This window comes from Heterodontus francisci, chromosome 4 (genome assembly GCF_036365525.1).
Source record: "Heterodontus francisci isolate sHetFra1 chromosome 4, sHetFra1.hap1, whole genome shotgun sequence".
Lineage (NCBI taxonomy): Eukaryota > Metazoa > Chordata > Chondrichthyes > Heterodontiformes > Heterodontidae > Heterodontus > Heterodontus francisci.
In genome coordinates, this window is record NC_090374.1 from 123418651 (window position 1) to 123440907 (window position 22257).

Consider the following 22257-nt stretch of genomic DNA (forward strand, 5'->3'; position numbering starts at 1 on the left):
TGCAGGAACTCCCACAGTGCTGTTAGGGAGGGAGTTCCAGGATTTTGACCCAGCGACAGTGAAGGCACGGCGATATAGTTCCAAGTCGGGATGGTGTGTGGCTTGGTGGGGAACTTGCAGATTGTGTTCCCATGCATCTGCTGCCCTTGTCCTTCTCGGTGGAAGAGATTGTGGGTTTGGAAGGTGCTGTCAAAGGAGGTGTGCTGAGTTGCTGCAGTACATCTTGTAGATGGTACACACTGCTATCACTGAGTCAGTGGTGGAGGGAGTGAATGTTTAAGGTGGTGGATGGGATGCTGATCAAATGAGCTGCTTTGTCCTGGATGGTGTCGCGCTTCCAAAGTTGTTGGAGCCACACTCATCCAGGCAAGTGGAGAGCATTCCATCATACTCCTGACTTGTGCCTTGTAGATGGTGGACAGAATTCCCAGCCTCTGATCTGCTCTTGTTGCTACCATATTTATGTGGCTGCTCCAGTTCAGTTCCTCGTCAATGGCAACCCCCAGGATGTTGATAGTGGGGGATTCAGCAGTGGTACTGCCGTTTAATGTCAAGAGGAGATGGTTAGATTCTCTTATTGGAGATAGTCATTGCCTGGCATTTGCGTGGTATGAACATTACTTGCCACTTATCAATCCAAGCCTGAATATTGTCCAGGTCTTGCTGTATATGGACACTGACTGCTTCAGTAGCTGAAGAGTTGCGAATGGTACTGAACATCGTACAAATCAGCGAACAATCTTCTGACCTTATGATGGAGAAAAGTCTTTGATGAAGCAGTTGAAGATGGTTGGGTCTAGGACATTACTATGATGAACACCTGCAACAATGTCCTGGAGCTGAGGTGATTGGCCTCCAACAACCACAACCATCTTCCTTTGTGCTAGGTATGACTCCAACCAGTGGAGAGTTTTCTCCAAATTCCCATTTCACTTCAATTTGGCTAGGGCTCCTTGATGTCACACTTGGGAAAATATTGCCTTGATGCCAAGGGCAATCACTCTCACCTCGAGTTCAGCTCTTTTGTCCATGTTCAGACCCAGGCTGTAATGAGGTCAGGAACCGAGTGACCCTGGCGAAACCCAAACTGAGCATCAGTGAGCAGGTTGTTGTTGTTTAAGTGGAGCTTGATAACACTGTTGACAACACCTACCATCACATTGATGATGATAGAGGACAGATTATAGCATTTTCATACTATAACATATGGTCATGCTAGGCCCCCACCTGCCAAGAATGAGGCACATTAATTTTGTCATGAACATTGATTTTAAACTGTTACTGGAGTGAGGGGAGGACTTGAACAGACCAGCCATGGCTGGAAGGGCTGCTTGTATACTGGCAGACGGTATTTGGAAGGACAAAGCAGCAATTCCCTGACATTCAACCCACACTGAATTTTTGAATACCAGACGTGGAAGGTGGGGGAGCTCACAATTCAGGCTGACTGCTAAGATACACAAACAGACATGGTCAAACCAGCTAGTCACATGACTAACCTGCTGGGCAACCTAAGTTTTTTGAATTTGTACAAACAGTTTGGGCAAAAAGCAGAATGTTCCTGGATGGAGAAGATCTCTCCTGGCTGGCTCGCCACAACCTCACCTGTCTGCCTGCTCCCATCTCATTCTCACAAGCCTCTGAATCCACATGCACCCCAAGAGAGAAACGTCTTCTACAGCGAACAAGGTTTAAAGAAGAATACTGGGCCCCAACGAAAAGCAAGATCTACCTACAATCAAGGACTCTACAGTGAGCTTTAAGAACTGTAACAAAACCTCTTCAGATATTGCCTCAAACTTTTCAAATTTGTTTTTCTTCTGCTCTTTTCTGTCTCTATTTGCATGTGTATGTCACGTATGCATGCTAGCGTGGATCCGTCATGTATCAGTAGGCTTCAATCGAATGAGTTTATTTTTAATAAATTTCAACTTTTCTTCTTTAAACTTAAGAAAGCCTGTTTGTGCTAGTTTCTTTGCCATATAATTGGAAAGCGGTAAATAAGGATTCACCAAGGGGGAGCTAAAAAACTATTTAAAATTAAACCCTGTTACAGTAAGACCAAGTGAAGGCTGAGAAGGACCCCTAGACACCTTTCTCACCTGGTTATAACAATACTAAGACATCTATTTAAATGAAAATCATTATGGTAGTGATTTAATAATTACAAAAGTCTTTCATTTGTAGAATTTACACAGGACACAACCAAGAGCAGAAAGAAAAATCATGAAAGGAGAATCATCCAATGCTACTTTAACTGTACTTTGCATCACACACTTCTGGTAGGAAAAGAGCAAATTGTTAGTACTAGACAACATACCTTGGTAATAGCTACCACATTAACAGCAATCATATCATTGATGGTCTAATGTACAGAAACAAAGAATATTAGCAAGTGATACAGCAGCATTAGAATCAGCACTATTACAATTACTGAATTAGATATTTGAACATCCATATCGCAAATCCCAATTCAGATTTTCCCATAAAATACTTTATATGATAAAACAATTGTAAGTTTGAAAACGGTCTTCTCAATGACCAAATGACACTCAATTTATTATAATGGCAGCAAGCAGTGATGGAGGTAGGGAGCTTAATCCAGTCACTTGAAGTGTTTATACTGCAGCTCAGCAGTTCTGTTGTCGTGAGTCACATAAATACATTCAAAAGTGCAACCAATATTAAATATTATGTAACCATTAGTTTACAAACTTAATGATAAAGCAATTAGAGTTTCAAAGAATATTGCTTTAAAGTAAATCCAACAGAACTATATAAAATACAAGAATCCAGATAGTAAACAGCAAGTGAAACAATTTGCTACTTACAAACATCTCAAAGGGTTTATTTATATCTTGCTGTCAATGTAAATTTCAATATTTCAACAATTGTTCCACTTCAAAATTGTGGTGAATAATGTTGAATTTAACCCCTCCTCTCCTGAAGCTATAGATTCCAGAAATGTACAGGCAAGATACTTCCCTCAAAGTATTCATTTTTTCTATGCCAGTCTTAATAGCAAACACTAGATTTGGGCAACAAAAAAATGAATGGGAGTGGGGGAGGACTACCAGATCTCCACCCCTGCCAGCACCACCAGGAATCTTGCTCCACCCCACTCACAGCAGGAAAGTCAGCCTCGACGGCTTTGCCACATATAAATGGCAGATTCCAAGAATCCAGCCAATTTCCCTGTCTCTTGTCTCAATTACCACTAATCCAAGGACAAGAGAGAAGTGGCAGTAGATTGCAAGATAGGGACATCAAACCCAAGTTCAAATGCTGGAGGAAGACAGCCTGATCATAAGCACCTCGCTCTCTCTCTCTCTTCAGGCCCTTTACCATTTCCCAGAAGGTTCTCAGCTCAGCAAGAGCCTCTTCTTAAATTGCATTATCTTCAGGATGCTTCTGTCTCCTTTAAAGGCTGCTCATTCTCTTCCTGGCCCTGCAGCAGGCATTCCACTGCAACATTTCCCTTGTGAGTTGGGACCCCACCAAAAGTAGATAACAAAAAAAACAAAATAAGCCCCAACCCTCAAAAATGGGTTGCGGTCTCAGGAGATCCGAGCACATGAAGTCCCACCTTGACACTCCTCCAGAGGAAAATTCAGGCTGAAATATCAGGCTATTTTACCATGGAGGACATCAGGGGCAGGGGGAGGATGGTGGCATAATGGTAATGACTCTGGACCAGTAATCCAGAGGCCCAGACTAATGTCCTGGGGACACAGATTCAAATCCCACCATGGTAATTGGTGGAATTTTTATTCAATTAATTCATAAATCTAATTAATAAAAATCTGGAATTGAAAGCTAGTCATAGAAAGTCCATGGCACAGAAAGAGGCCACCCGGCCCATCGTGTCCATGCCGGACGAGAAACTATCCACCCATTCTAATCCCACTTTCTAGCATTTGGTCCGTAGCTCTGCAGGTTACGGCACATGAGGTGCATATCCAGACGCCTTTTAAATGAGATGAGGCTTGCTGCCTCAACTACCCTTTCGGGCAGTGAATTCTAGACCCCCACTCCCCTCTGGTGAAAAAGTTTTTCCTTACCTCCCCTCTAATCATTCTACCAATCTCTTTAAATCTATGCCCCCCAGTCACTGACTGCTCTAAGGTAAATAGGCCCTTCCCATCCACTCTATCCAGGCTCCTCAAAATTTTGTACATTTCAATCAGATCTCCCCTCAGCCTTCTCTGCCTATCCAATCTTTCCTCTTAGCTGCATTTTTCCAGTCCTGGCAACATCCTCGTAAATCTCCTCTGTACCCTCTAGTGCAATTACATCCTTTCTATAATGAGGTGACCAGAACTGCACACAGTACTCAAGTTGTGGCCTAACCAATGAGTTATACAGTTCCAGCATAATCTCTCTGCGCTTATATTCTATACCTCGGCTATTAAAAGGAAAGGATTCCATATGCCTTAACTACCTTATTGACCTGTCCTGCTACCTTCAGGAATCTGAACATTCACTCCAAGGTCCCTCACTTCCTCTACACTTCTTAGTATTTTCCCATTTATCGTGTATCCCTTTGCCTTGTTTGACCTCCCCAAATACATCACCTCACACTTCTCCAGGCTAAATTCCATTTGCCACTTTTTTGCCCATCTGACCAGACCATCAATCTCTTCCTGCAGTCTACAGCTATCTTCCTCGTTATCTATCACACGGACAATCATTGTGTTGTCTGCAAACTTCATCAGGCCCCCTACATTCACATCCAATTTGTTAATATGTACCTCAAAGACCCAATACTGAGCCCTGTGGAACGCCACAGGAAACAGCTCTCCAGTCACAAAAACACCCGCCAATAATTACTCTGTTTCCTGTCATTGAGCCAATTTTGTATCCACCTTGCTACATTCCCTGGATCCCATGGGATTTTTTTTTTTTTTTTAAAACTACTGTGCCATGTGGAACCTTGTCAAAAGCCTTGCTAATATGCATGAAGACCACATCAACTGCACTACCCTCATCTATCTTCCTTGTTACCTCTTCAAAAAGTTCGATCAAGTTGGTCAGACAAGATCTTCCCTTAACAAATCCATGCTGACAATCCTCTATTAAACTGTGCCTTTTTAAGTGACAGTTTATCCTGTCTCCCAGAATTGATTCCAGTAATTTGCCCGCTACTGAAGTTAGACTGACTGGCCTGTAATTGTTCAGTCTATCCCTCCCTGGACACTGGCACCAGTACTGTGGAAAGAGAGAGCTGTTCCGTTGAGATGGGCTTCACTTGAACCATGCTGAGACCAGTGTCCTGGTGAATTGCATAACTACGATTGTAGATAAGGCTTTAAACTAAATAGTGGGTGGGGGTGGTGGGTGCTGGTTTCAATTGAAGGGAAGTTTAAAAAGTCAAAAGGCAGAGCAGAGGTGCAGGAACATACATTAATCACAGGAAGGGACAGAGAATACAAGCCCAAGAGTACAGCAGAAATTAGAACCAGAGTAGGTAAAAATGGTAAAAAGTCAAAGCTTAGGCTCTTTATCTGAATGCACGTAGCATTTGTAACAAAATAGATGAGCCAACAGCACAGATAGAAATAAATGAATATGATTTGATAGCTATCATTGAGACATGGTTGCAGGATGACCAGGACTGGAATCTCAATGTTCAAGGATATTCAACGTTCTGGAAGAATAGGCAGAAAGGAAAAGGAGGTGGGGTAGCTTTGCTATTAAAGGAAGGGATCACTGCAGTTGTGAGTAATGATATAGGTATAATAGATCGTGACGTAGAATCAGTTTGGGTGGAAATAAGGAATAGCAAGGGAAAGAAATCGCAGGTGGGAGTGATCTATAGGCCCCCGAAGAGTTGCCTCTCTGTAGGACAAAGATATTAATCAGGAAATAATGGAGGCGTGTAAGAAGGGCACTGCAATTATCATGGGTGATTTTAATCTGCATATAGACTGGACAAATCAAATTGGCAAGGGTAGCATGGAAGACGAATTTGTAGAGTGCCTCAGGGATTGTTACTTAGAACAATACGTTCCAGAACCTACCTGGGAACAGGCTATTTTAGATTTGGTATTGCGTAATGAGGTAGGATTAATAAGAGAGCTCGTCGTTAAGGATCCTTTAGGGAGAAGCGATCATAACATGGTAGAATTTCAAATTCAGCTTGAGGATGAGCAACCCAGGTCTCAAACCAATGTCTTCAACTTAAACAAGGGCAATTACAGAGGGATGAAGAAAGAGTTGTCTAAAGCGAGCTGGGAGGATAGACTATAGGGGAAGTCAGTAGATGAGCAGTGGTAGACGTTTAAGCAGATATTTTATAATACTCAGCAAACATTGATTCCAGTCAGAAGGAAGGACTCGAAGAGAACGATGAACCACCCGTGGATAACAAAGGAAGTTAAGGAGAGTATCAAATCAAAAGCAAAGGCATACAATGCAGCGAAAACGAGTGGTAGGCCAGAGGATTGGGAAGTTTTTAGAAACCAGCAACAGATGACTAAAAAACTAATAGAGGGAGAAAATTGATTATGAGATAGGTTAAGTGAGTGGGCAAAAATTTGGCAAATGGTGTTCAATGTGGGAAAGTGTGAGGTAATCCACTTTGGTAGGAAGAATAAAAGGCAGATTATTATTTAGATGGAGAAAGACTACAAAATATTGTAGTACACAGAGGGATCTGGGTGTTCTTGTGCATGAAACACAAGAGGTTAGCATGCAGGTGCAGCAAATGGAAGGCAAATGGAATTTTGGCCTTTATTGCTAGGGGGTTGGAGTTTTAAAAATAGGGAAGTCTTGTTACAACTGCACAGGGTGTTGGTGAGGCCACACCTGGAGAACTGCGTACTGTTTTGGTCCCCGTATTTAAAGAAGGATATGCTTGCATTGGAGGCAGTTCAGAAAAGGTTCACTAGGTCGATTCCTGGGATGAAGGGGCTGTCGGATCAAAAACAGCTAAACAGGTTAGGCCTTTATTCATTGGAATTTAGAAGAATGAGAGGTGATAAAACATCTTTGGGTTTACCTGGATTTTGCCTGCCAATATTCTTTTGTGCCCTCTTAACTTTCTAATTTCCTTTTTGATTTCACCCCTCCACTCCCTATACTCCTCTTGGCTTTCTATAGTAAAGTATAGTCTCAGTCTTGGTGCCATGAAAATATCATTGATTGTTGTCAAAAGCCATCTGGTTCACTAATGTCCTTTAGGGAAGGAAATCTGCTGTCCTTACCTGGTCTGGCCTACATGTGACTCCAGACCCACAGCAATGTGGCTGAGTCTTAACTGCCCTCTGAAATGGCCTAGCAAACCATTCAGTTCAAGGGCAGTTAAGGATGGGCAACAAATGCTGGCTTGCCAGCAACACACACATCCGTGAAAAAGAGTTTTAAAAAAATTCAATGCTTATCCTGTTCTCAGACATAAACCAACAAGCATTTTATAGCAAAGGTCAGTCACTGGACAACATTCAGAAGCAGTAGCCCAGGAGTGATTTCTGCTCACTAGGGGTCATTTATAGCACCCCCAACTGCTGTTACAGCTGAAATCGTCCATCTCAACATTGTCGTCGGCTGTCCTTCGATTCGGGATGGTGTCTACTCAGGATTGCAACTTTCTGCCATTGGGCGTCATGTGACTGGGCAGTCATATTTTCAATCCACAGATTGTTGGGCACATGGGTCAGGACGCCCCATGAGGTAGTGGGATCTGGAGTGCAGGATTTGCTTTGTTCTGCGCCATGGCTCTGCCTCATCATTAAGGTGTTGGGACTTGAAGCATGATGCAGCTTGGTGGACAAGTTCTTGCCATTCTGAACAGTTGATAGCTCGCTCCAGCCAGTCATTAAGGACAATGCAGCTGCACTTCAAGGAGAACTTCAGAGTGTCATTGAAGTGCTTTCTGTCCTCCCCTAGAAAGTTGGACATTTGAGTTGAGAACAGGACCTGGCAGGGGAGACAATTTTCAGCCATACAGACACAGTGGCCAATCAATTGGAGTTGATTTTTCAGAAGTGGCATCTCAACATTAGGGATTGAACTGCAAATGGCAGTGTTTTTACACACAAAGCCATCAAGGGAGCAAGTTGATATTTCTGACAAAGAAAACCTACTGATGTCGTCTTGACAAAACTGGGCAAACAATTAATGACAAAAAACTTAACAGGAATGGGATGGGCTTTCAAAACAACTAAGTTAATTTTCTGTTTGTCAAAGTATTAGCAAATGTATTAAAATAATCCTTCCCATGCCTCAGGATTTCTATGCTTCAGCAATTCTTTGATGGCAGCAGTTTCCCTAAAATGGGCAAAACTATTTAACTTAAATATCACAAAACCACTACTGCTATTTGACCCAATACATCGTGTCACATGATTATGAATCTAACAAAAAGTAAAGTGTTGCTTCAAAGTATAACAGGCAGATTCTGGCATTAAAAAAATTAAGTGCTGTACCTTATCTATGTCAGTCATTTCAAGAAATCTACATGGATTTGGGTTTTGTATCATTCCAACATTGTTCACTACAAGAAAAATTAAAGCAGTTATATTTATTTTTACAATATATAAAAACGTAATGCAATTTTGTATATACACTGCATTGATCTAATCAGTACCCAAATAATTTTTTTTTTTTTAAAACCTACCCAAATAATGTGAAAGCAGCTTTGCACACTTCCCAAATTCAATCCGTAATCCCAGAAAATTGCAAAAAACATTCTTGCTGCCCAGTTAGCTATATTTTGGTTTGTTCTTTTTATACCTGCATCATCAATCTGCTCATGAAAAAAAGTTAGTTAATGTCTTTTTATATGTGTCCATTTCTATTGACTTTTTTAAGAATGTCTCAAAATATTGAATATTGCTGATAATCCAAGAACAGACTTAAAAGGAATTACTGAGCTCAGCGGTATACAATATCTGAAGCAACAAAGGGCTGGATTTTAAGAGGCCACCATCACTCTCGGCGGTGAGCTCAATAAAATGGCAGTCTGCATGTGCAGGCCGCATGCCAAAGAGCCTCTGTGATCTCCTGAACGGCAGCTCATTTAAATAGCTGGGGCAGTCCGCTCCCTTAATCACATGTCCATCACCGGCAATGGCGTCAGCTGCCTGTGTACACGCACCATTTTTAAAGGGTGGCCAGCCCTGCCGGCATATTTAAATTTTTTTTAAAGATACACCCCTTCAAAATGTATCAAATAAATTTCTAATGCCCCTTTCTCACTCCAATTACATTAACTATTTACCTTTCCCTCTCAAAACATTTTTCCCCAAAATATACTTGATTCACAAAAAACTATTTTAAAAAATTACAAAACAGTTCCAAGTTGACATTCCAGAAAGTAATAAACAAATTAGTTTCCTTCAATGCAGAATGAGAGTTGCCTCACAACCCTTCCATTCCATTTGCATTACACAGCAAAACCATATTGAGGTGCATATAGACAGAGGGGTTTTTCACGAGGTCCAGCCCCTCAGTTCACTATGGCGGGAGGACCTTACACAGTGATCGTTCCCCATTGAGCCTTTGCGGTGGCTGCCCCAAGCTTTAGTGAGTCCCTCAGCACGTAGTCCAGACCTTGGAATGTGCCAATCTGCAACACTCGGTCGTGGACAACTCTTTGAACTGGAAGACCAGCAAGTTTCGGGCAGACCAAAGAGCTTCTTTCACGGAGTTGTTGGTCCTCCAGCAGCAGTTGATGTTTATCTCGGTGTGCGTCCATGGAAACAGCCCGTAGAGCACAGACTCCTGTGTTACAGAGCTGCTCAGGATGAACCTCGACAAAAACCACTGCATCTCTTTCCACACTTGCTTTGCCACGGCACATTCCAGAAAGAGGTGGGCGACGGTCTCTTCTCCACCACAGCCACCTCAAAGGCAGCATGCGGGATTTGAGAGACTCCGGGCGTGCAGCAAGGATCTGACGGGGAGGGCCCTTCTCACCACCAGCCAAGCTATGTCTTGGTGCTTGTTTGAAAGTTCTGGTGATGAGGCATTCTGCCAAATGACTTGGGCAGTCTGCTCAGGGAACCATCCGACAGGATCCACCATCTCCTTTTCCCATAGGGCCCCGAAGACATTCTGTGCAGATCACTGCCTGATGGATTGGTGGTCAAGGGTGCTTTTCTGCACAAACATTCCACGAAGGATAGGTGGTACTGCACAGTCCAACTGGATGGAGCATTCTGCAGCAAAGTGACCAGACCCTTCGCAACACTGGGGGCCTCAGCACATAGTGACACTTGGCGTATGCGTACTGGGGCTCTACACACAGCTTGACGTAGCCACACACAAAGGTGGTCATCAGGATGAGGGCAATGTTGGCTACTTTTTTCCACCTTTACCCAGAGGTTTGAACATTGTGTCCCTCCGGACCTGGTCCATTTTGCATCTCCAGATAAAGCAGAAAATGGCTCGGGTGACCGCCATGGCACAGGAGTGGGGTATGGGCCAGACCTGCGCCACGTACAGCAACGTGAGTGCCTCGCACCTGATGATCAGGTTCTTACCCACAATGGAGAGAATGTTGCTCCCACATGCTCATTTTATGTTCTACCATGTCTACTTGCTCCTTCCAGCTGTGGGAGCTGCTGGAGGATGGTCAATCACTCTCTGCATTGAACCAGGCGTATACGTTGATTAACTGGAGCACAGCATTGTTGTACATTACATCCGCTACGAGGAGGCAGCCGCCCACCACCTCCTGAACTTTGAAGTTGCCACCCCACAGCAGAACACCCAGGCTGGAGGAACGGGAATCATTTCCCCCCGGACCAGATCGATGGCCTGTGGGACCACCATTGCCTGCAAGTGCTAAGGTATGGGATTCCACACTCCTGTAGAAACAGCAGGTGGGCTTTGACCTCGGTGAGGTAGTCCAAGGCCGAAACACATTACGTAGTGGATTTAACATTATAGAACATCGAACAGCACAGTACAGGCCCTTCGGCCCACGATGTTGTGCCGAACCTTTAACCTACTCTAAGATCAAACTAACTACCTACCCTTCATTCTACTATCATCCATGTACTTATCCAAGAGTCGCTTAAATGTCCGTAATGTATCTGCTTCTACTACCACCGCTGGCAGTGCATTCCACGCACCCACCACTCTGTGTAAAGAACCTACCTCTGATATCTCCCCGAAACCTTCCTCCAATCACCTTAAAATTATGCCCCCTGGTGATAGCCCTTTCCACCCTTGGAAAAAGTCTCTGGCTATCCACTCAATCTATGCCTCTCATCATCTTGTACCCCTCTATCAAGTCACCTCTCATCCTTCTTCGCTCCAATGAGAAAAGCCCTAGCTCCCTCAGTCTTTCTTCGTAAGAAATGCCCTTCAGTCCAGGCAGCATCCTGGTAAATCTCCTCTGCACCCTCTCTAAAGCTTCCACATCCTTCCTATAATGAGGCGACCAGAACTGAACACAATATTCCAAGTGTGGTCGAACCAGGACCTTATAGAGCTGCAGCATAACCTCTCGGCTCTTAAACTCAATCCCCCTGTGAATGAAAGCCAACACACCATACGCCTTCTTAACAACCCTATCAACTTGGGTGGCAACTTTGAGCGATCTATGGACATGGACCCCAAGATCCCTCTGTTCCTCCACATTACCAAGAATCCTGTCGTTAAGCCTGTATTCTGCATTCAAATTCGACCTTCCAAAATGAATCACTTCACACTTTTCCAGGTTGAACTCCATCTGCCACTTCTCAGCCCAGCTCTGCATCCTGTCAATGTCCCGTTGCAACCTACAACAGTCTTCCACACTATCCACAACTCCAGCAACCTTCGTGTCATCGGCAAACTTACTGACCCAGCCTTCCACTTCCTCATCCAATTCATTTATAAAAATCACAAAGAGCAGAGGTCCCAGAACAGATCCCTGCAGACCACCACTGGTCACCGAGCTCCATGCTGAATACTTTCCATCTACTACCACCCTCTGTCTTCTATGGGCCAGCCAATTTTGTATCCAGACAATCAACTTCCCCTGTATCCCATGCCTCCCCACTTTCTGAATGAGCCTACCCTGGGGAACCTTATCAAACACCTTGCTAAAATCCATATACACCACATCCACTGCTCTTCCCTCATCAATGTGTTTTGTCACATCTTCAAAGAATTCAATAAGGCTTGTGAGGCATGACCTGCCCCTCACAAAGCCATGCTGACTGTCTCTAATCAAGCTATGCTTTTCCAAATAATCATAAATCCTGTCTCAGAATCCTCTCCAATAATTTGCCCACTACCGACGTAAGACTGACTGGTCTATAATTCCCAGGGTTATCCCTATTCCCTTTCTTGAACAAGGGAACAACATTTGCCACCCTCCAATCATCCGGTACTACTCCAGTGGACAGTGAGGACGCAAAGATCATCGCCAAAGGCGCAGCAATCTCTTCCCTCGCTTCCCGTAATATCCTTGGGTATATCCCGTCTGGCCCCGGGGACTTATCTGTCCTCATATCATTCAAAATTTCCAGCACATCCTCCCTCTTAACCTCAACCTGTTCGAACATATCAGCCTGTTCCACGCTGTCCTCACAAACGACCAGGTCCCTCTCACTAGTGAATACTGAAGCAAAGTATTCATTTAGGACCTCCCCTACCTCCTCCGACTCCAGGCACAAGTTCCCTCCACTATCCCTGATCGGCCCTACTCTCACTCTGGCCATCCTCTTGTTCCTCACATAAGTGTAGAACGCCTTGGGATTTTCCTTAATCCCAGCCGCCAAGACTTTTTCATGTCCCCTTCTAGCTCTCCTAAGTCCATTTTTCAGTTCCTTCCTGGTTACCTTGTAACCCTCTAGAGCCCTGTCTGATCCTTGCTTCCTCAACCTTAAGTAAGCTTCCTTCTTCCTCTTGACTAGCTGTTCCACATCTCTTGTCATCCAAGGTTCCTTCACCCTACCATCCCTTCCTTGCCTCATCGGGACAAACCTATCCAGCAGTCGCAGCAAGTGCTCCCTAAACAACCTCCACATTTCTGTCGTGCATTTCCCTGAGAACATCTGTTCCCAGTTTATGCTCCCCGGTTCCTGCCTAATAGCATTGTAATTCCCCCTCCCCCAATTAAATATTTTCCCATCCCGTCTGCTCCTGTCCCTCTCCATGACTATAGTAAAGGTCAGGGAGTTGTGATCACCATCACCGAAATGCTCTCCCACCGAGAGATCTGCCACCTGGCCTGGTTCATTGCCAAGCACCAAGCCCAACATAGTCTCCCCTCTAGTCGGCCTATCTACATCTTGAGTCAGGAAACCTTCCTGGACACACCTGACAAAAACTGCTCCATCCAAACTATTTGCACTAAGGAGGTTCCAATCAATATTAGGGAAGTTGAAGTCACTCATGACAACAACCCTGTTACTTCTGCACCTTTCCAAAATCTGCCTCCCAATCTGTTCCTCCATGTCTCTGTTGCTATTGGGGGGTCTACAGAAAACTCCCAACAAAGTGACTGCTCCTTTCCTGTTTCTGACTTCCACCCATAATGATTCAGTAGACAAACCTTCCTTGACCACCTCCCTTTCTGCAGCTGTGATACTATCCCTGATTAGCAATGCCACTCCCCCACCTCTTTTACCTCCCTCCCTATTCCTTTTGAAAAATCTAAACCCCGGAACATCCAACATCCATTCCTGCCCGTGATATCCACGTCTCCGTAATGGCCACAACATCGTAGCTCCAAGTACTGATCCATGCTCTAAGTTCATCACCCTTATTTCTGACACTTCTTGCGTTAAATTAGACACACTTCAACCCATCATACTGGCTGCAGCTTTGTCGTGTCAATTGTCTAACCTTCTTCAGACTCTCTGCACTCGGTATCTGCCTGTTCAACAGCTACCCCATCCACTGATCCGTAGCTCCGGTTCCCATCCCCCTGCCAAACTAGTTTAAACCCTCCCAAAGAGCTCTAGCAAACATCCTGCTCAGAATATTGGTGCCCCTCCAGTTCAGATGCAACCCTGCCTCCTCCATTGATTCTGTCTGTACAGGAGGAGGCAGCAGCCAGACAAACTGGTCAGTGGCAAGTGGTACTAAGGAAAACCACAAAGAAGAAGCCTCCAAAAAAGGAACAGGTCACCATCCAAACCAGTGGCAAGAGGATGCTACAGTCTGAGACAGACTACAGCAGCTCCTCCTCATTGGACATGCAAGGGCCAGAAAGACGGAACCTGCAAAAGCAGCAGCAAAACTCAAAGGAGCTGGAATAGCAAGGCCCCTCAGCTCCAGGGCACTGGAAGCTGTGACGGGCCCAGCTCGCCCCAACCATGGGGAGGCGGTGGTATACTGGTATATGGGGAGGCGGTGGCGTTGTGGTATTGTCACTGGACTAGTAACCCAGAGACCCATGTATTGCTCTGGGGACATGGGTTCGAATCCCACCACAGCAGAAGGTGGAATTTGAATCCAATTAATAAATCTGGAATTTAAAGCTAGTCTATGATGGCCATGAAACCATTGTCAATTGTTGTAAAAACCCATCTGGTTCACTAATGTCCTTTAGGGAAGGAAATCTGCAGTCCTTACCTGGTCTGGCCTACATGTGACTCCAGATCCACAGCAATGTGGTTAACTCTTACATGCCCTCTAAATGGCCTAGTAAGCCACTCAGTTCAAAGGCAATTAGGGATGGGCAATAAATGCCAGCCTGGCCTGCGATGCCCACATCCCATGAATGAATTTTTTAAAAATTTCCGGGGACAGTGTAGGTGTTGGGTTGCTGGTTGCAGCGGACTCACTTTTCTTCTTCTCAGATAGACTTTCCTCGCTGTGGAGAGGATCGCTGGTCTCCCTCCCAGCACGAAATGCGGTCACCATTCCTTCTCCCGGCCTTTCTTTGGGCCTTGCTGCCTTAGCATAACTGAGGCAGCATTTGGGATAGGTTATGTAGAGGTGGCCTGTCTCACCGCACAGTTTGCAGCACTTGCTCGGTTTACAGTCTTTGGTCTGATGGCCTTCCTTGTTGCAGACGACTGTGCTGCAGTTAGCTGCCACGTGACCAGATTTGCCACAGGTGTGACAAACTCTGGGCCGCCCCACATAGACCAAGAAGCCTCGACTTCCCCTGATAGCGAAGCTGGAGGCGGCCCGGATGATGGCACCATTGGCATTTACCTTCAAGGTCACCTTGACCTGCCGCTTGCTGATCCAAATCCTAAATGGGTCTTTGATATCATTGCTGCTGCCGGCCTCCTCGACATACCTGGCATGGAAGGGGAGTACATCCATGACAGGAACATGAGGGTTGTAGAGGTGGATTGTCACCACCCGGTTGCGTTGCGACGGCAATGTGAAGAGTGCCTCCACTGTGAGGATCGACAGCGGCACTTGGTTTCCCCTCTCCTGGAACACCCAAGGGAACTAGATGCTTGAACGTCACGTCAAAATATCCACTGCTGATTAAGCTGCAGGCAGAAGATGATGTTCGCGGCTTGGAATCCACAGCAATCAATAGGATTTTCTTAATGAAGAAGGTACGGTCAACAGGTGCACCTCCTTCATTATCCTTCACCACCACCCGAATGGTGTTACGCACTCCCTGGCCTGAAGCTCTAGAACTGGTTACAGCCATTTTACTCAAAACTTACCTGGCACAGCATCAAAGTGGTTGATCATGGTCTCTCCCCTGCCAAAATACTTAACTTTTAAATTCAACCTTTCCCAACCCCTAGACTGCACAAAGTTTAAAGTTCACCCCTTCCCACCATCCCCTATACGCATTAGATTTGTTTGAACCCACCCCGCACTGAAAATATTAACTCTTCCCCTCCCCACTGGTATCACACCGGCTTTCCCCGGACAGGGAATTGAAGGGGCGGGAGTGCCGTCTGCTGCGCCGCAGATTGTGGCAGGCCCGGAGATTTCAGAAGAAAAGTGAGTCCGCTGCAACCAGCGACCCAACACCTACCCTGTCCCCGGAAATTTTTAAAAAATTCATTCATGGGATGTGGGCATCGCAGGCCAGGCCGGCATTTATTGCCCATCCCTAATTGCCTTTGAACTGAGTGGCTTACTAGGCCATTTAGAGGGCATGTAAGAGTCAATCACATTGCTGTGGACCTGGAGTCACATGTAGGCCAGACCAGGTAAGGACTGCAGATTTCCTTCCCTAAAGGACATTAGTGAACCAGATGGGTTTTTACAACAATCGACAATGGTTTCATGGCCATCATAGACTAGCTTTAAATTCCAGATTTATTAATTGGATTCAAATTCCACCTTCTGCTGTGGTGGGATTCGAACCCATGTCCCCAGAGCAATACATGGGTCTCTGGGTTACTAGTCCAGTGACAATACCAGTACGCCACCACCTCCCCATATACCAGTATGCCACCGCCTCCCCATGGTTGGGGCGAGCTGGGCCCGTCACAGCTTCCAGTGCCCTGGAGCTGAGGGGCCTTGCTATTCCAGCTCCTTTGAGTTCTGCTGCTGCATTTGCAGGTTCCGTCTTTCTGGCCCTTGCATGTCCAATGAGGAGGAGCTGCTGTAGTCTGTCTCAGACTGTAGCATCCTCTTGCCACTGGTTTGGATGGTGACCTGTTCCTTTTTTGGAGGCTTCTTCTTTGTGGTTTTCCTTAGTACCACTTGCCACTGACCAGTTTGTCTGGCTGCTACCTCCTCCTGTACAGACAGAATCAATGGAGGAGGCAGGGTTGCATCTGAACTGGAGGGGCACCAATATTCTGGGCAGGAGGTTTGCTAGAGCTCTTCGGGAGGGTTTAAACTAGTTTGGCAGGGGGATGGGAACCGGAGCTACGGATCAGTGGATGGGGTAGCTGTTGAACAGGCAGATACCGAGTGCAGAGAGTCTGAGGAAGGTTAGACAATTGACACGACAAAGTTGCAGCCAGTATTGTTGTCCCCTTGTTTAAGAAGGGTAGCAGGGATAATCCAGGTAATTATAGACCGGTGAGCTTGACGTCAGTGGTAGGGAAGCTGCTGGAGAAGATACTGAGGGATAGGATCTATTCCCATTTGGAAGAAAATGGGCTCATCAGTGATAGGCAACATGGTTTTGTGCAGGGAAGGTCATGTCTTACCAACTTAATAGAATTCTTTGAGGAAGTGACAAAGTTGATTGATGAGGGAAGGGCTGTAGATGTCGTATACATGGACTTCAGTAAGGCGTTTGATAAGGTTCCCCATGGTAGGCTGATGGAGAAAATGAAGTCGCATGGGGTCCAGGGTGTACTAGCTAGATGGATAAAGAACTGGCTGGGCAACAGGAGACAGAGAGTAGCAGTGGAAGGGAGTTTCTCAAAATGGAGAAGTGTGACCAGTGGTGTTCCACAGGGATCCGTGCTGGGACCACTGTTGTTTGTGATATACATAAATGATTTGGAGGAAAGTATAGGTGGTCTGATTAGCAAGTTTGCAGACGACACTAAGATTGGTGGAGTAGCAGATACTGAAGGGGACTGTCAGAGAATACAGCAGAATATAGATAGACTGGAGAGTTGGGCAGAGAAATGGCAGATGGAGTTCAATCAGGGCAAATGCGAGGTGATGCATTTTGGAAGATCCAATTTAAGAGTGAACTATATAGTAAATGGAAAAGTCCTGGGGAAAATTGATGTACAGAGAGATTTGGGTGTTCAGGTCCATTGTTCCCTGAAGGTGGCAACGCAGGTCAATAGAGTGGTCAAGAAGGCATACGGCATGCTTTCCTTCATCGGACGGGGTATTGAGTACAAGAGTTGGCAGGTCATGTTACAGTTGTATAGGACTTTGGTTCGGCCACATTTGGAATACTGCGTGCAGTTCTGGTCGCCACATTACCAAAAGGATGTGGATGCTTTGGAGAGGGTGCAGAGGAGGTTCACCAGGATGTTGCCTGGTATGGAGGGCGCTAGCTATGAAGAGAGGTTGAGTAGATTAGGATTATTTTCATTAGAAAGACGGAGGTTGAGGGGGGAACCTGATTGAGGTGTACAAAATCATGAGAGGTATAGACAGGTTGGATAGCAAGAAGCTTTTTCCCCCAGAGTGGGGGATTCAATTACTAGGGGACACGAGTTCAAAGTGAAAGGGGAAAATTTAGGGGAGATATGCGTGGAAAGTTCTTTACGCAGAGGGTGGTGGGTGCCTGGAACGCGTTGCCAGCGGAGGTGGTAGACGCGGGCACGATAGCGTCTTTTAAGATGTATCTAGACAGATACATGAATGGGCAGGAAGTAACGAGATACAGACCCTTAGAAAATAGGCGACAGGTTTAGATAGAGGATTTGGATCGGCGTAGGCTTGGAGGGCCGAAGGGCCTGTTCCTGTGCTGTAATTTTCTTTCCGAAGAGTTCCGAAGAAGGGTCACTGACCCGAAACGTTAACTCTGCTTCTCTTTCCACAGATGCTGCCAGACCTGCTGAGTGATTCCAGCATTTCTTGTTTTTGTTTCAGATTTCCAGCATCCGCAGTATTTTGCTTTTATTATATTGCTGTAATTTTCTTTGTTCTTTGTAAGTTTATTTAAATTTATTCAGGTCACCCATTTCAATACTGTAATGCTGTTCCCATTGCCCAGCGGCAGAGGGGTGGGTGGGCGCTGCCATGGAGCCTCGCCACCACCAGGAGGATCGGACCGGGACCGCCTGGCATCGGCCTCCGTGGCAGACCGCTGCCGGACCCAAATTCCTGTTTCCGCCCCCACCCCCGCCAGAGAGCCAGATGTCGTGAGCTTGGTAAAATCCAACCCATAATAACTGAAGCACTCTGGGTATCACACTTATATCTACTAATTTTAATTTCATATGATAGTCATCATAAGACAAGAAACCCAGCTACTACTCATCCAATAATATAACTCCTGCTCAGACAACTCTAACTTACTTGGCCAAGTTCCTTGTGGAAATTGCTGTTTGATTCTTGATCAAGGTCAACTGATAATTGATAAAAGTTCTGAATGAGGCAGCAATGTAGATGCTGAACTCAAATCAATTATAGCCAAAGCTGGCAGAGGTTGCAATGCTGGCTGCTTAGCACTACTTATTGTGGTGGTAGTCTAATTGGTTGTAGTGGCATCAACCACAGCCTCCACTTCATAATGGGTTACTGCATTGAAAACTTTATTGAAGTTGTCATACTGAAAGTGAAATAAAAACAAGAAATGCTGGAACCACTCAGCAGGTCTGGCAGCATCGGAACACCAGTTCATCCAGTTGAAGGGTCGCTGACCCGAAACGTTAACTCTGCTTCTCTTTCCACAGATGCTGCCAGACCTGCTGAGTGGTTCCAGCATTTCTTGTTTTTATTTCAGATTTCCAGCATCCGCAGTATTTTGCTTTTATTATACTGAAAGTGAAACTAGCTATGTCTAGCATAATGCACATCTTCTCTGGGTTCTTCACAAATGACAGTCATAGTTAAGAACACAAGAACATAAGAAATAGGAACAGGAGTAGGCCATTCAATCTTTCAAGACTGTTCCACCATTCAATGAGATAATGGTTGATCTTCCTCCTTGTATCCCTTGATGTTTCAAATATGTAGAAATCTATCAAGCTCAGTTTTGAATATATTCAATGACTGAGCCTCCACAGCCTCTGGGGCAGAGAATTCCAAACATTCACCACCCCACCCCTCCCCATCTGCCCCCACCAAGTGAAAAAATTCCTCCTCATCTCAGTCCTATTCTGAGACTTTGTCCCCTGGTCCCCCAGCCAGGGGAAAACATCCTTACTGCATCTACCCTGTTCAGCCCTGTAAGAATGTTGTATGTTTGAATGAGATCACCTCTCATTCTTCTGAACTCCAGAGAATATAGTTATCTGATGGTTCAAGCATGACAGTTTATGCCAGAGAATTCCACAATCTAGTCACCCTTGAAGAAATTTTTCTTCAAAACTCAATTTTGCTATTTTCATAAATATGTGCACTTCTATTGCCATCCCACAGACTACTAGCCCATGATGTCAGGCTCCGTGGTGGGAGGGGGGCTGGAATATGGGTCTGGCAGAGGCCCGCCACAAAGGCCAATGCTGGGATGGCTCAGCCCGATCCTCCTGGTGGCGGCGAGGCTCTATGGCAGCCCCCCGCCACTGGATGACAGGAACTGAATCTAAATATTTTTAAATGAATGATTTGAATAAAGGTAAATAAACCTATCTGCAATCTCCCAGTCCTGCCACAATCTCCAGCGCAGCAGTAGTCACTCCCGCATCTTCAATTCCATGTATGAGGAAAGCCGGCGTGACACTGGTGGGAAGGGTGTCAAATAAATGTAATGGCTGTAGTGGATGGTGGGAAGAGGTGAACATTAAACTTTGTGCTTTGGTGGGGGGGCAAGGGCAAAACGTTAATGCAATTGTTATTGTGGGGTGGGAAAGGGGCATTAGGAATTTATTTGATAAAGATATTCTGCCCCAAAATTTAAATATGCCAGCAGGGCTGGCTGCCCTTTAAAAATGGTGCCTGTGCATAGGCAGCTGACTCCATTGCCGGCGACAGACAGCCCGCCCCCTCTACATGATCGAGAGGGGCAGACTGCCCCAGCTATTTAACTGAGCTAACATGCAGGAGATTGCGGCAGCTCTTTGGCATACAGCCCACCGCCGCCGGGGTTGGCAGCGGGCTCTTAAAATCCAGCCCATAATATCACTATTTACCCCATCATACTTCTTCACAATTTTCAAGGCCCTCATCAGATCATTCCTTCACATTCTCATCTCAATGAGAAAAGCCCAAACCCTCAAGAATCGCTTTGTAATTGTGGCCCCTCATTTGTGATAATATTTTAATAACATGATACGCAATCTGAAGCCAATTTTGCAGTGTATGTCAGGACAGAATTTGATTATTTTGAACCGACTTGCTTACGTCCAAGACAGCTGAGACAGAATCACTCCCCACAATCCTAAAGCAAGAATTATGTAATGTACCTTCCTAAGCTGGTTAACAAAAGATTTAACTTACTTACCCAGGACCCCAATTTCAAGTCCTCTCAGATTTTCTTCTATGTGCTGATAGATGTCCCTTTTAGTAAAGTTTACCTGAACTGTCTTTACTTTTCTTCCTGTAGCTTGCTCTGTGAAATATGCAAAAAAAAAAAGCATTGTATATGAACAGTTATCAGACACACCATTTGGGATTCAACTAACTTTTACAAAAAAATTTGCATAAACATCTTACTTAATTTGCTGGGTATGACTAAAAAAATTTCAGGATTACTCATGCTTCTAAACAATTTTTGCATTTCAGTATTGTAGCCATTGGCAGGCAAGTGGAATTTTGCTGTGGCTGGAGGCAACAACAAATATTTATTTTTAAATACCTCTTGCTGGGGAGACATAGGGTGGGGGGGAAGGCAGCCATCACCTTCTGCTGGTCTTCATGTGGGTTCCTGGCAGTTTAGTGCTGAGTATATGTCCATACTCTAGAAAATCTCTCCAACATATTTGCTCACATAAGAGACAACTCTGATAATATTCTCTCCCTTTACAAAATAAAATTACCCTTGTACACTAATATTTTTAGAGTTTCTATCAAAATTCTTCCCTAATGTTGGATGACCTTTACAAATAGTTTTCCCTCCGCTCTTTTTCATTATAACCAGCTCATTCCCATCATCTAATACTCTGCTGCTCCAGCACGGAAATATAAATGACAACTCTTTGTACAGTGTAAGACTTATTATTTACCTTAATTGTATTAATCACTCTTAATCATGTAAACCGTGCTTTTATTTCTTTCATATTAATGAATGTGGGGTGGACTCCTTTGGGCAGAGGTTGTCTCATGGTGGTAAGATGGAGGTACGAAGGGAAAGTTCTAACCAATGACATTATTGCTGGTATGCGCACACACGGGTATGTCTGAGGTGGGTAGTGGATTGCCACTGACACATCGTCTACAGAAACTTGAACTAGACAATGGGCACTTTGGGGGGGGGGGGGGGGGGATGTGTGAATGGCCTTCCACCTGCCCCAAGATACAGTAATCACACCCATTATTGGTATGCAACTGGAGATACCACCACCCCCCCCCCCCCCCGACTGAGGGCAGGATATGACTACGTGGGGGTGGTCCTGGATGGCCAGGGTGGATTAATAACCCAATTGGACAATCCGATTTAAGGTATTGCCTTATATGCCAAGGGTCAGGAAGGTGTATAAAGCCGCAGCCCTCAAGGGCATTGTTAATGCAGTCGGTACAGTGGCCTGGTCAGCCATTTCAAAGTCAGGCCTGAAGATCTGTCGAAGGACTGACCACCTGAGACGGACCCTAGCTCGCGGGATTCCTAAGCAACCAGTGTCATTGTGAGTAGGTACTATTGCT

General features: G+C 45.2%; 1 protein-coding gene across 1 annotated transcript in view; it reads right to left on the reverse strand.

Annotated features, from left to right (window-relative positions):
- hsd17b3 (hydroxysteroid (17-beta) dehydrogenase 3) overlaps positions 1-22257 on the reverse strand; it is a 104535-nt gene that overhangs the window by 34855 nt on the left and 47423 nt on the right. Inside the window, 3 exon segments of the mRNA XM_068029015.1 lie at positions 2321-2365; positions 8427-8494; positions 20900-21007. Of these exon segments, the coding sequence (XP_067885116.1) occupies positions 2321-2365; positions 8427-8494; positions 20900-21007 (221 nt within the window).